Source organism: Mustela nivalis (assembly GCF_964662115.1).
Source record: "Mustela nivalis genome assembly, chromosome: 8".
NCBI lineage: Eukaryota > Metazoa > Chordata > Mammalia > Carnivora > Mustelidae > Mustela > Mustela nivalis.
The window spans coordinates 20,885,144-20,899,719 of NC_139027.1; the positions used below are offsets into that span (position 1 = coordinate 20,885,144).

Here is a 14,576-nt window from a genome sequence, read left to right on the forward strand (position 1 = left end):
GCTCACTCTCCGCCTCAGCTTCGGAGGCGACCCCATCACCATCCTGCCCTTCTCCGGATCTGGGACCATTTGAGGGGCGGAAGTGGAATGACCCCTGTGGGGCATCCCCTTGATATCAAGCACGGGTTCGCGAGCCCAGTGCCAAGGGAAGAGGGTCGGGGTGGTGCGGCGGCACCAGGACTTTGAGTTCCTGGGGTTCGATGGGGACACAGGACGCCGGCTGCAAGCCATTCTGCCGAAGCCCTCGGGCAGCCTCCGGTCCCCTCCCGCCGGCCTCGGAGGCCGCACTTTTCCTCGGGCTCCCACCCTGCTGTGCTTCCCCGCACCCCACATCCGAGGCCAAAGGCTCTTCAGCACTTTTATTAAAAATTGGTGACGCACGGAGTGCTCCGGGCATCCCTGGGCCGCTTTAGCCCGCGGGACTGGGTCCGTTCCAGCCGCGCGCACCCGGCCCGGGGGTGGGGAACAGGGGTCGAGGTTCTCGTGGCTGCAGACCCCGCTGATCACTTGCCCACCGACTCGAATATGATGCGGTTCTGCTCAGCGCGCTCCCGCTGGCTCTGTGTCCGCGCCAGCTCCAGCAGGGTCCGTAGCAGGTGGAAGGTGAGATCAATGGACAGCGGAGGGTCGTCCCGTCTCGGCCGCTCCCCCGCGGTCCGGGATCCCCACGGGCCCGGCCCCGAGCGGCGCGGGAAGCGCTCCGCCAGCAGCAAGAGCAGCGCGCGGGCCCCGCCGTCCTGGTTTCGCGCCCCGGGGCTCCAGCGCAGACTCGGGTCCCGGACTCCGGCCGCCGCCGCCTCCGGGCTCCACTGGCTGCTCCCTGGGCGCAGCTGTGCCAGTAGTAGCAGCGCCACCAGCAGCGCCGCGCGTCCCCCTTGTTTCATGGTGCCGCCGACCCTGGACACACAGAGGCAGCGCAGGGTAAGGCGCACGCGGGGGAGTCGCAGGTGGCACCACTCCCCTTCCAGCGCGCATCCAAGCTCCCCTGCCGCGCCCCTGCGGTTGCGGGCTGGTACCCACAACCTTCCCTCCAGCCCCAGCGGCTGCCCAGCCCGGTCCTCCCTCTCTCCCCTTGGGCGAGTCGCGGTGGGTGAGCTGAGCGCCAAGTCCTGACGCTGAGGGAGTCAGGGCGGATGCTCAGAGCCACTCACAGGTTGCCGGAGAGTGTCTGCCTGCTGCGGGATGGGGCTCCAGTCTCCGTCCCTCCAGTCTCCGTCCCTCGGGTGGGCTGAGGGCACCGCGGGGAACCCGGGGTCTGTCCCGGGACCGCCGCCAGCCTTATATAGCTCCAGGACAGCTCCGACTGACGTCAGCGAGAAACATGCACTGATTGTAGAAGCAATGACAGTCGCAGCCTCAAGTCTGGCCGCTTGCTAGATCCGGAGGGGTGCACCTCACAACCCCAGACTCTGGGTCCAGGGGTCAGCACTGCAAGTGGGCCCCGCCTTAAGATGGCAAGAAGCCCCTGGGGCATAACCTTGCTCTGGGAGCCACGAGGCCCTTTTTTTTACCTGCTAACAACAGCCAGCAGGGACTAGGGCCAGTCCCCAGATCAGAGCAGTCAAGTACCTGGTCTTCTGTGGCACAAAGAGAGGCTGGACTTCATGGCTGTCGTTGGCACCCCCCCCCCCCCCCCCCCCCCCCCCCCGCTGTAGGCCTCTAGAAGGGGCCAGAGGCATTGGGAGAAGGTTGCGTTGCTCTAACCTAGTCCCTAATGCCTAGTCCCCACTATCAGTTTGGCAAACTAAGGCACTCAGGAGCACAGCTGGCTCCTGGCTCCCGCTTTGGTACCACCTCTGACCCCAGATGCAGCCCCACTGCCAGGATGCATGTGGTCTTATGCCAGCCCTGTGGTACAAATTCTAGGCCAGACTGATCGAGGCACCATTAGAGAGCCTCTGGCCTCTGGGTGCTTTCAGACTACAAAAGACAGGTCCATCTGCTTCAGAGTTTGCCCCCAAGTGGCATTTTCGCCAAGTTAGTTTTTCTTCTGGGAATCACAGCAGCAGTATTACTGTTCCTTTGACCTTCAGTTAAGATCACTTGGTGGGAAGTAAGGGAACCTGCCTTCATCTCTTCACACTGCTATACCAAAACTACTCTCAACTCCGTATCTTATAAACAGCAAAATTTATTTCTCACACAGTTCTAGAAGCTGGGAGGTCCAAGCCTATGGCGCTGACAGATGTGCTATCAGGAGAGAAGCAGCTGGCTAACTTTCATAGTGAGCACCTTCTCGCTGTGTCCCCCTACAGTGGGAGGGGTGAGAGACCTGTCTGGGCTGCTTTAAAAAGGCACGAATCCCTCATGACCTCATCACCCCCGAAGGTCCCACTGCCTAATGCCATCACCATGGGCATTAGGTTTTCAACAGAGGAATCCTGGAGGGCACACAAACATTCATCTATAGCATGTGGATTCAAGTTTCCACTCTGCCACTGGCTGGTGCTGTGGACACCGTCACCTCACTTTTGTGAGCACACCTGAGTGTGCTCCTCCATAGGAGATGATCGGGATTGGCTGTCTCTAGACTTCCTCCCAGCTCTAGAAATTCTGACTGCCCCATAGTTTCTGCTGGGGCCCTCGCATCACATCTACAGCTTTCAGACTACGTAATTACCAAACAGATCTGTGGAGGCGCCATATACAGGTTCAGGGCCCCCAAAGAGCCGGAGCTCCAGCTGGGCTGGGAAGGTTAGAGAGCAGCTGTGTCTGTGAGGAGTGGGGGCGATGGCACTGTGGGATACAGGGCTGAGTCCCAGCAGACAAGACCAGACGCATTTATGGGGTGCCTACCACATGGTGGGGAGAAGACCATTATAAAGGTTGTAATGATTTCAAAAGAAGTCAGGTGCTAAGTCCATTAGGTTCTGAGTGCCCACGGTACCCCAGGAAAAGCGATGTGCCCTCTTCGAGGAGGCTCTCTGAGCGCGCTCGGGTCAAGCCACAGCACTGTCTGCACAGACATCGGGGTGAGGCTAGCCTAGAGCCGGTGGGCCTTCCACGACAGGTAGGAGTTCCAGACGACTGCGACACACTGGACAACGGCCAACCTGCGGCACAGCGGGGGGTGGCATCGTGAGGACAATGGAGGATGAGGAGCAAGCCTGGGGGTGGGGAGCTGGACAAGTGCTACGGGAAAGGAGGGCTGGTCTCTGAGAACGTCTACACTGAGGTCTCCCTCCTTCAGCCCTGAGGGAGGGACATGTGGCTCAGACCAGAGGACAAGCAGGCTGGGTTCTGGGGCTGTCTGAGCTCTGTCTCCGAGCCTCAGAGTAGAACACCGTCATCCCGCCAAGAGTGGCTCTTACTCACTCCTGTCCAGGCTCCCAAATACTCGTCTTTGTCCACCTTTACCAACTTAAGAGAGTCTACCTTCCAAAACCGTCCAGCCAGCCATGAAAAGTAGCATCTCCTTCTCTTTACTCTCAATTTACCTTTTTCTAGTTGCAAAGAGTATCACAGGGACCCTAGTGTTGAGGACCATTAAGGGACACTATTCATGTAAATGCTGACTCCGCCCCTCTGAGGAGTTTCATTCTTTTCCCGATCCCCATGCCCTTTCACCACCCAAAATTGTAAGGACTCATCTTGAGCTCCGCTGTGGTTTTCACTGTGGTTTTAGCAACTACCCTTATTATTAAGGTGGACTAGTGCTCTGCAGCGGACTCACGGGCCCACGTTCCTCCTCAGCTCTTTGGTCTCCCTTCCCGTCTAACCCAGACGCTACTCGCCCTGGCACTGGCCCTGCAGCTCTGCCTTCAAAGGTGAGCGCTCAGGCAGGGTGGTGGGGGAGACGGGACTATGAGCAGGAGCCTCTTCGAGAAGATGAAAGAGAGTCAGTAGGCAGTTCTGGGACAGCTTCGCTAAAGGATCAGAAGGTCTGACTAGCATGCCTGAGAGTCTGAGGGACTCTGACGGGACAGTGTTCTGCGAGGGTCTCAAGTGACACCAGGCCGAAAGGAGAATCACTTGGTGTCCAGCTGTTTGTGCCGTGCACCTTCCCTGGAGTGGGGAGGGGGTGTCAGGATGTGTCTTACCTGTAATGAAGGGGGACCAGGTAGAAGTTGGCTAACTGCACAGCGGGCCAGAGCTACAAGAGAAAGAAGGTAAAGGTTGGGGGGCTGCCTCCCTCACCCGACCCCCAGACTCACCGGCCTTCCTCCAGCTTCTGCAGACAAGAACAAGGCAGACGGGTGAGGGTTTCCCTGAGCACAGTGCCCACACTGGGGACAAGAGTCATCCCAACTGTGGGATTTCTATGGCAGGAGGACCCCCATCCCCGGGCACTTCTGGACTCAAGAAAGCAGAAGAGACAGCTGCAGAGTCAGCGCTTACATAGTAGTTGGTGATGAGGGCGTCAGGATAGTCCTGGGGACACAAAAGAAACAAACTCACCCATGCACACACTTCCAAGGAGCGCCTACCTCCCAGTCTGCAGAGCACCTCCAACACAGACCACACTCCAACCGCACCCCCAGCTCGTCTAAGCCGGAGCCTGGGGCTCTGCCTGCATCCCACCGGCTCCTCCCCACGAAGCCTGCCTCATTCCCTCGGGACTGCCAGGCTGCCAGCTGGAGGCCGTCCCCCACCTGCCCTGCTCACCCGCCGCAGCTTGGCCCAGTTGTCCTGGGCTGACAGTCCATTGAGTGCTCCTACCAGTGAGAGGAAAGAGCCTAGAAAACATGGGGCAAAGCACCCCTGGGGAGAGAAATTAAAGTTCTGTGAGCACAGAAATCCCCCAGCCCCCCCCCTCCCCGCCCCGCCATGCCAGCTCCTGCTTCCCAAGTCCCTTTTCCTTCTGCTCACCTGATCCAACAGCATCTTCTTCAGCGCGTCTACCTTGCTGGTGCCAGGGATGAGGCGGTCCAAGACCCTGTACCAGCCTCCTACAGCGGGGCCCTGAAAGTAAACCCCAGAGAGGACAGAGTGTGTGGCAAGGCGAGCGCTTGGCTTTTGCATCACAATGCTCCTCTCTCAAGGATTAGAAAACAAATCCTATCTAAGGTTGGCTTAGATGCACGGGAGGCCAAGGGAAACTGAAGAATGACATGGAACTAAGACCACCGTCCAGTCCTCCAGCAACCCCACTGTAGACAGAACTTACCACGAAGCCACAGCCCAGGGAGACCATGATCAGGGTCCGGCGAGCCTGGTGTCCCCGCAGACCTCGCTTCTCCACCAGTTGCTGTGAGATAATGTCACCCAGGCCCATCAGGGACCCTGCGCAGGGTACACAGGTGTTGTCAGGATACCTCCTGAAGGTAGGTTGCCATTCCAGGGACGGAAGGAAGTCCCTGAATGAGGCTCTGACCCTTAGAGCCTAAGAGATTAATTCTGGGGCAAATGGCCAGTCCTTTACTGCCACTTCAAAGTGTCATGTTAGATACTGAGCTGAGCAGCCTTCATCAGCCCAGGACCCACAGAGTCTGAAAGGGAAGTCACAGTCAGCAACTGCAGATGAAGGGGAACCTAAGGTGCTTGGCACTGAGAACCATGGACTATCAGAACTGGAAAAGCATGGCGCCTGGGTGGCTCAGTGGGTTAAAGCCTCTGCCTTTGGCTCAGATCATGATCCCAGGGATAAAGCCCTGCATTGGGCTCTCTGCTCAGCGGGCAGCCTGCTTCCTCCTCTCTCTCTGCCTGCTTGTGATCTTTGTCTGTCAAATAAATAAATAAAATCTTAAACAACAACAACAACAACAACTGGAAAAGCCTTCCAGATAATTCCATCCAAACCCCTTATTTTTGAGATATAGAAATGAAGGTCTGGGACCTCACATACCCAGTAAGTGGCAGAACCAAGGCAAGAACGAGGTGGCTTGACTTCCTACACGGTGATTTTTCCAGGAATCATATTGTGAACAGATCCTGTGTAGAATGGTAAGGAACTCTGGGGTTTCTCCCCTAGTCCCAGGCGAGACCCTGAAAAGTGTCCTTCACCTTGATCTTGGGGTCTCTCTTTGTGAAGGACAGCAAGAATAATTCATTTTCTGAAGCATGAGTGCTTACATGGTCCCAGGCAGGAAGCCAACTGGCTGAACTGGTTAAGAGTCCCCACAAGTAGGAGTTCTGGTCACCTCCTAGCACAATCAGGTAAACCCAGACATCCCCCCATTCACAACCTCGGACTGGGGGGACAATAGATATTATAGCCATTCCCCCCAAACCCCAGGCCTTTGTACCTGCTTCCCCCTCCCTCATTCATACAGACACCCCTTTCCCAAGCAACCCTAGTCAGACGCCCACACCCAGAAACCAAGATAGAAACAGTCACTATTTACAGAGCCCCCCGTCAGTTATGGTGGCATGATGGTTTCCAGCAAACACACACACACAGGGTCATTTGGGAGTGACCAGATGATCTCCGGCTCGCCTGTCCATATTACTGAGTAATGAGAGCCCCCCTCCAGCCCTTCAGACACCACGGTCCCTGTGCCCTCAATCAGCGCTGGGCAAACACATCCTTTAACCCTAGTCCTTGGTACAGAGCAGGCTCTGACGTCCACACTGGCTGTGCACTCATAGCTCTCCCCCCCGCAGCCACCGCAAAGCCCTGCCCCAGAGCTGCAGCCGCTGCCCAGGCAGCTGGGGAAGGCTGAAGGCTGGCGCCACGACCCCCACGACCCCCACGACCCCCACGGATGGCCTCAGCTACTGGCACTCCCAGCCCTGGAGCAGCTCTGGGGCCCCAGCGCACCCATCATGGTGGTCCTGCCTCTCTTCTCCCTGAAACTCTCAAAGTGTTGGAGGCTCTTCCCAGAACATGCTAGCCATGACCTCCCTGGGGGTGAAGAGAGAATCCTAGACATCTTTGTTCTCTTATCCTATGCCACACCTAACCAAGGGCCTGGCAGGTGCTCAGAAAACCAAGCAAGGGAAAACGCCAATGTATAGTCCCAAACAACAGGCCCGCTCCGGGAAGGGCATGAGGAGCCCCCAGGCCCATGTGTGAGGACCTGTGAAAGTGGAGGCTTGTTCCCAGCTCCACACAGTTAGCACTCATCTCCCTTTCTCCTGCCTCACCTCCCCCAGGGAGGGCTTGCTGCTGTGGCCATGCGTCAAGGCAAGGCAAGGATACCCGGAGAAGGCCCGCAGAGGGCAGAACAGAAGGCAGTCACTTCTTAAATGAAGGGACCTAACAGCTTGATGTTCTACTTTGGCAAAATGTTTACAGTTTACAGATGGATCTCACGCATTTAATCCTCACAAAAGGCCTGGGAGGTGGGGTCACACCTCCATTGAACGTCTTTAAGAGATGAGGTTATTTAGTAAGGAGTAGAGTTGGGGCTGAACCCAGGCCTTCTCTCGAGGAACAGGAGGCTAGGGAATCACAGCAAGGGCAGAGACATGGGCTTACGGGTCAGTGGCGCCAAGAGGCCTCTGTGCCTTCCACTCCCAGGGGACTCCTTGCCCAAGCAAGGCCCCCAAGGTCACACATCAAAGACACTTCTTAGATTAATGCACTTCCTGTCTTTTACTGCCCAGGAGGTGACCCTCTCTGTTCCTTGTCACCTTGTAGAGACGGCAACAGTCACCCAACTTGCCAACAGTCACCTAACAAGCTAAAGGCAAAGCAGGAATGAAAACCACAGTCCGGGGAGCCAGCAGCCTTGGAAAAAAATGGATTCCAGGATCCAGACCATGCCCGTCAGGTGGGAAGGCAGCAGTGAGAGGGAGGAGCCCCTGCAGCCTTGTCCATTTCAGACAAAACCGTGCCCAGCCATTCCTCCTCTGCCCACAGGCCATCAGGGCGCTGGGCCTGCAGCAACCCCGGGGCAGTTGAGGCTTTGGTCAGTGCCCAGTGCAGGCCCGCATCTCCGCCCAAGCAAGTTTGGGCAAGAAGAGCTGACATTTAGATTCCTCCTTCCACCTTCCCCAGCGCCAGAGCCCAAACAGGCCCCAGCTGGGTTCTGGGAGTCCTCCTGACATATTTGGTTGGTCTAGATATTTCAGTGCTCTGGCTCCCCTTGCCTTGGACTTGTTTCTAGGGGCTTGGAGCCGGAGACCTGCAAAGACGTACTGCCCGAGCCCTGATGGGGCAGGGCAAGGGGCTGCAGGCACTGATGCCCGATGCCAGGCCGGGCGAGGAGCCCAGCAGGCAGACACTGGCGCAGGTGTGACATCATGCCCTTGGGTAGGTGCCAGTTCTCATGCCGTCACTCCCCACCGGATTCAGTGGAATGAGGGGGTGGGGAGCAGGCGGCCTCCGGCCACCGGTCTATTTGGGACCACCCCTTGCCCGCTAGTTGAAAAGCCTCAACTTCTACACCGTCTTCCTAGTTCCCTACTTCCCCTATTATGTTCCTCTCGTGGCTTTTGTGTATGGGGTCTTAGTTGCAAGAAAATAAAGTGCTAGTGGAAGATGAGAAGGCTGAGGGGCAGAAAGGTGGAATGGGGAGCAGGAAGTGTGCCCTTGAGGACCAGAGGCCTGGGCGACAGGTAGAGCTACTGGCATGGGGCCAGCGGTGCTGCCGACTCTCTCCTCCCCAGAAGTCTCCACAATTAAAGGGCTGCTTGGGCGGGGGGCCGGCTCAGATAGACCCCAGAGGCAACAGAAGCCTAACAGCGAGAGAGGGGGGAGTGCTTTCTGGGGGACTGATCTGGATGCTTTCCCCATTCCGGGACCGAAGCTGTCCTACTGCTTGAAGGTGGGACAAAATGGAGGGCTCTGCAGCTTCTCGGGTATGTAAGCCAAACCAGTGAGGGCTACGCTCAGCTTCCCAGGGCCCCGTAGTCTCGAGTACAAGGCAGAGCACTGGGAAGTGCCAGCTCTACCACTGACCACGGGGACCCCAGTGCACATCACCCCTGCCCCTGCTGCAGCCTCCTGCTCTACGGTGTCAGGGCAGGACTGGATGCTCCCTTGCCTGCTGAGTGCGCACGGCCTGGCGGAATTCAGACTCCAGGGAAACCAGTGTCTGCAGCAGCTCAGCTGCCCCATAGCAGGATTAGAGTGGCCAAAAATGGATGGAGCTGGGCCCGGGGCCCAGTGGAGACTGGAAGGGCCCTTCAGAAAGGACGGGAAGAGGCTGACTCAGGCTGTGTGGAACACACAGTGGACCTTTTCCCAGCATGCTCTGTTCCTGACTTTAGCTTGGTCAACCATTATCAGACACTTGTCTTGAACCATTTCGGATCCTGATTCACTAATCCCTGACTCCGCCCACTACCGCAGCTCAACCTGGGTCATACCCAGGGCTGTGCAGTGGATGCCTCACCCGGGGCTACACACAGGTGTCGACATTCCACGTGTTTGACCAATGGAGGAAGAGAGCTGGTGGGTAAAGGTTTCTTTTCTCCGGAAAAGGCTATTCTCCCCTGTCGTCCTCAGAGGCATTTCAAAGAGCTTCTCAGTCAGCTTTACAGGATGGAGCAGCCATGGGCCCTAAGCAGTATGCAATCCGATCTTCCTCATACTGGCTCGCCCTCCTCCCCCACAGGACAACTTCCTACCCCTTACAAAGTACCTGCACTAAAGCCCCAGGCCCTACTACTTGGAGAACCAAGGCTGAGAGAGTCACCCATGTTCAAATTTAAGACAAATGGAACAAATACAACCAAAACACCACTAGAAAAAGTACCACTTGGGGTGTCTGGGGGGGGCGCAGTCGGTTAAGCATAAGCATCCTACTCTTTTTTTTTTTTTTTTTTATTTGACAGAGAGACAGGGGGCGGGGGGTGGGGGTGGGGAGCAGACTCCCCGCTGAGCAGGGAGTCTCATGCGGGGCTCCATCCCAGGATCCTGGGATCACGACCCAAGCTGAAGGCAGAGGCTTTAACCCACTAAGCCACCCAGGCGCCCCAAGCATCCTACTCTTGATTTCGCCTCTGGTCATGATCTCAGGGTCGTGAGATTGAGCCCTGCATCACACTCTGCTCTGAGCGTGCAGTCTGCTCGAGAGTCTCTCTCCTCCTCCCTCTGCCCCTCCTGCTTGTGCAAGCGCACTCTCTCTCTCTAAAAAATAAATAGATCAGTCTGAAAAAAAAAGAACAGCTTGTTGTGTGTGGGTTAACAATACTCATGGAAAGGGCCAAGCCCAGGAGCCTTTGTGTCTATTAAGCATTTCTTAATTTCTAAAGCCTTTTCACAGAGATAACCCTGACACTAACTCTGTGAGGTCGGCTAACTAAACTCAATTCCTGAACGAGGAAACTGAGGCTCCAAGAGGTTTACTCACTTACTTATCTCTCTTCGGGCACCTACTGAGGGCTACGACTCTTAAATTCAAATCCTGCTCTTCTAACTCCAAGTCTGAAATCCCTATTTTGTCTTCCAGTGAGGACACTACCCCCGGGGGAGGAGCTACCCCCAGGGGCCTTACGAAGCTGCGCTAGGATCTAAGATCAGCCTGGGGAGCTAGACCCACCTCCTCCCTTTATTTGCAGTTTGATCCGAATACACTAGCAGCAGGGAAGAAGTCTGAGAAAAGTGCTTCCTAGAAAGTGCTTCTAGACCAGCACCCCAGCATAGCCCATGTATCTGCGCGAGGGCCCCTCTGAAGGCCAGCTCCTGTGTCCACTGCACACCCCTTGGGTAGGGAGACACAAGGACTAGCTCTCTCTCTATATTCTTGATGCCACGAGGGGGAAACTTCCGTCTAGCAGTGAAGGGCCCCGAGGGAGTCTGAGGCTGGCAAAGGGCCCAGCGTGTCAGTCCCATCTCAGCCACACAGTCCAGAATGAGTCACCACACACGCAACCAGGTGAGTCATGCAGGCTGATGGACACTCTGAGGACATGGGGTGGTTGGGCACAGAGGTTGGAGAGGGGCCCAGGGAGGGACAAAATTGTCCATCCCTTGGCCAGTCACCCAATGAAGTTTCTAGGGCTGAGGTGGGGCTGTTCCAGTAAGAGGCTTGCTGTTCCTCCGGCTTCCATAGCCTGCCACTCAATAGTCTTCTTGTTGAAGAAGCCCATGGTCCTCCCTAGAATCCTCTTCCCTTCGTCTAAACATAGGCAAGATCCCATCTTAACCCAATCACTCTTGCACTGCCCCAAGTCTCAGAGCTACTAGTCCCCCCTCCCTGTAAAACTTACCGTATCTTTGTGCCATCCCTCACTTCTTAGCTAATGTGCAAAGTAAAGATGGTAACAAATACAGGTTAAGTCACTGGGTTACGTTTGTAAGGCACTAGCCACTCACTGGATTTGGAGTAAACATAAATCCTTGATTAGTATATTATTTGGGGATACATAAAAGGGTAGTAAAACTATAAGAAAAGCAAAAGAGTGGTATAAACAAAACTCAGGAAACCAGTTATTTCTTGGCTTGTATGAATTAAGGAAAGGTGCTCAAGGGTTCTCAAGCTGGGTACTGATACAAGAATAATTAGGTTTTTTTTTTGTTTTTTTAAGTTTTAAAGATTTTTTATTTATTTGTCAAAGAGAGAGAGAGAGAGAGAGGGAGAGAGAGCAAACACAGGCAGAGGCAGAGGGAGAAGCAGACTCCCTGCCAAGCAAGGAGCCCGATGTGGGACTCGATCCCAGGAAGCTGGGATCATGACCCAAGCCGAAGGCAGCTGCTTAACCAACTGAGCCACCCAGGCATCCCAAGAATAATCAGTTTTAATACTATTTAAACCTTACATACCTGTCTGAACTATTCTTTTCTACGTTAAGATATTATTTCATGAATAAAAAAAAACAACTAAGAAAAATAAACTGGGGTAAGAGTTCTGATCCCAGCACTTAATAGGTGTGTAATCTAATGTGGACTCAAGGGATCCTAGCTTACAGATCTTTGTGCAGAGCTATGAGATAATGTGTTGAAAAGTGTTTTGCACACTGTTAATATGTTAGACGAGCATTTGCTATTGTTAGCTTTCTAAGTTAAGGTCTCCTGGGGCAATGCCTTTAACCCCAAGGGATTAAAGCTTTCTGAGGACTTTCAAATCCTACTTTACAGCAGGTAAAACCCTTCCTTAAGAACAGCCCTGGGGGCCCACCCACCAAAAGACTGGGGACAACTTCGGATGAGAGACAGCCAACCTTTCAAGGGGCCTCAATAGAAGCAGAAAATGAGGAAGGTGTGGTGGGGTGAGCTTCTGCCTCCCAAATCAGCCTGCTCTGGTCCTGCTCAGGTCTATTCACTCACCAGCTGTCAGGACCTGTACTTTCCACGGGTGATTGGCCAGGGCTCGCTGGTATGCCCGCCAGAGTGCCATGATTCCTGTCAAGCCAAGAGGAGAGGGGGGTCACCCCCTGCCCCTCCCCACAATTAAAGACACCCTTGACTTTTCCCTGTCTCCACTCCCTCTCCTCGGCCTGCTTCCAATACGTCTTAGAGGGGCAGAGGCCTCAGAAGGGATGCTTCCTGGACAGCTTCCTGTCACAGGGATCGCCTTAGACAATCAGGTCACAGAGGAAGGCTGTAGGCGGCTGCGGAATCTCGGTGGCAGCCACCCGCCACCCCATCTCTGAAGCAGAGCCACCTGGGGGCCTCCTCCTTCCACACCGAGATACTTCATAATGGCAGGTTTGCTCTGGCTTTCACCCAGAGTCTGGTCGGTCACCAGATTCACTTAGTTGGAACCAGCCCGTATCCTTCCTGAGTCCAACTCTACACCGGAAATAGGGCCTGTCATTCTCTGGACCTGGACAGGTCACATGGGCTTTGGGTACTAAAGGCACGCGACGATTTGAGCCCTGAAAGGTGGATCGCCCGGCACTCACCTGCCCTCGCCTCCAGCCCCTCCCACGTGACCCGACCAGGAAGGAGTTCCTCCGCAAGTCCCGCCCCTTCCGTCCGACTTCCCCCGGAACTCCCCCCGCCCACCGCAGCCGGGGTTGGAGTGGGAATGGACTGAGCGTAATACTCATGGAGAACTGCTCAGCTGTCCGTCTGTGAGCAACCCCTTTTTGAAGTGGACCGCGCGGGGTCTCGGTGAGGGTCCCGCCTTCCATAGTTCCCACTTGGGTCCGACTCTGCCTCCTCATACCCCTTCTCCCCCGAAGGCTTGGCTTCTTAACCTGGATAGACCCTCACTGCTACCGCACCCCGGAACTGGCCAAGGTGCTGATGCCCTTCTCAGTCTCGAAAATCAATTTAGAAACGATGAGCCGTAGTTAGGTGCGTTATTTTTTCAGTGTCCCTGGGTTCTTCACTAGCCTTGACTGTGAGCTCCTGCATGGGTAAAATTTATCATCCTCTTAGCACTAGTTTAGTCTTTGTCCACAATGGCCTTTAGAGATGCTGCGTAAAGTGGACCCCTCCATGGAAAGCACGGGATTCCAGAAACTCAAGAGTCCGCGTACTGGCTTGAAACTGGTGGGCTCTGCAGCCTGGTCATCATTACACTTGAACTAAAGGTTCCTCACCTGTTAGACTATGTTTATCACACTGGGCTCCTCAGTGTTAGGGGTTTACAAGATGTTTTGGGGAGGTACCACTCACTACAGGTTCTTCTTTACCTCAGTTTAAAAAATTAGAAAGAGCCACTTTTAAACAAAGGGGTTCACAACTAAAAGTGTTTGGAAATCGCTAGATTATGTGATTTCTTAATATTCCTTTTCAGCTTTAACATTCTAAAATTTTGTGAGTATAGTGCAACATCCTTTCAAGGGTGGCGGAAACTACTGTAAGATCCGTGGCAGATTTGTCAGGCTGGAAGCCTTTGCTTAACTATATCCAGGGAACTCACACTTCAGGAAGCAGCTATCCCTGACTTTCAGGTTCCCACCTGGCTAGCTCTAGCTCCTATTTACTCAATGCCTATGTGATTAGGACGGAAAATCCTGTCACAGGTACTTGAGAAACACAATGAGGAAGCAAGATAATTTGATGTCTCAAATACTTCACTCAAGGCTCCTATATTCAAAACACCATGCCAGGAGTGAATTTACATTAGTAAATGTAATAGACCAAATGTGGTAGGTTAGAAGGTTGTTCTCTGAATTCAGAGTGTCTACGTTCAAATCCCAGCACTATGTAGTAAAGTGACCTTTTTCAGACTGCTCAAACTCTCAGAATCTTATCTTTACAGTTAAAATGGGGCAGTATCTACCTCATGATTAAGTAACATACATGAAATACCTGAAATAGATCAAATGTTTAAATAAACACGTGATTTACTCTTTTTTCCCCTTCCCTCTTGAGAATACATGGGGAAGAGAGAATTTTTACTAGAGAAATCTGGGAAGCTCCTTGATAAAAGGCGAGATTTGAGCTGGGATCTTGAAGAATGAATGGGGTTTATGTGGAGACGGAGGAACCATGTGAGCAAAGGCACAGGAAGTAAAATACAGGAATCCATAGATAATAGTATAGTATAAAGTGTATATATTGGGAGGGAAGGTTGAAGTAGAATGGCCTTCAGAGAAAAGAGTTTACGGTAGAGAAAGAGAGCAAGGGCTGAAAGCATTCTCCTGATATTCTTTTGGAGTTAGAGACCAAGGCTAAGAGTCAGCAGCAGAAGCAGGGCTGCAGGCACCAACCTGCAGCCTCAACAGCATGGGTCCCCAGGTCCCATCTTTTCTGCCACTGAAAGTGGAATTCCATAATGCAATGTCAAGGGGCTGCTGTGGAGGAGCAAAACTTCTCTGCAATGAAGGCACTTCCCTATCAGTCAGCTCAA

At 54.1% G+C, this 14,576-nt stretch overlaps 2 protein-coding genes and 1 pseudogene across 4 annotated transcripts in view; 1 reads left to right on the forward strand and 2 right to left on the reverse strand.

Annotated features, from left to right (window-relative positions):
* Positions 1-14,576, forward strand: part of LOC309870608 (glucokinase regulatory protein-like) — an 878,156-nt pseudogene that overhangs the window by 706,019 nt on the left and 157,561 nt on the right. The window lies entirely within an intron of this gene.
* Positions 345-1,990, reverse strand: UCN (urocortin). The gene is made up of 2 exons (XM_082745241.1): positions 1,152-1,990; positions 345-897 (listed from the first exon to the last, which is right to left on the reverse strand). Exon 2 carries the CDS (start codon positions 882-884, stop codon positions 504-506), a length of 381 nt encoding a protein of 126 aa, XP_082601367.1. The 5' UTR covers positions 885-897; positions 1,152-1,990; the 3' UTR covers positions 345-503.
* Positions 2,114-12,761, reverse strand: MPV17 (mitochondrial inner membrane protein MPV17). Of its 2 annotated transcripts, XM_082745220.1 has the most exons (8): positions 12,676-12,759; positions 12,098-12,172; positions 5,108-5,223; positions 4,810-4,902; positions 4,606-4,701; positions 4,339-4,371; positions 4,041-4,093; positions 2,114-3,053 (listed from the first exon to the last, which is right to left on the reverse strand). In XM_082745220.1, exons 2-8 carry the CDS (start codon positions 12,165-12,167, stop codon positions 2,984-2,986), a joined length of 531 nt encoding a protein of 176 aa, XP_082601346.1. In that variant the 5' UTR covers positions 12,168-12,172; positions 12,676-12,759; the 3' UTR covers positions 2,114-2,983. The 2 variants fall into 2 exon arrangements, with proteins under 2 accessions (XP_082601346.1, XP_082601347.1); XM_082745221.1 differs by lacking the exon at positions 4,339-4,371 and having other exon boundaries at positions 12,676-12,761.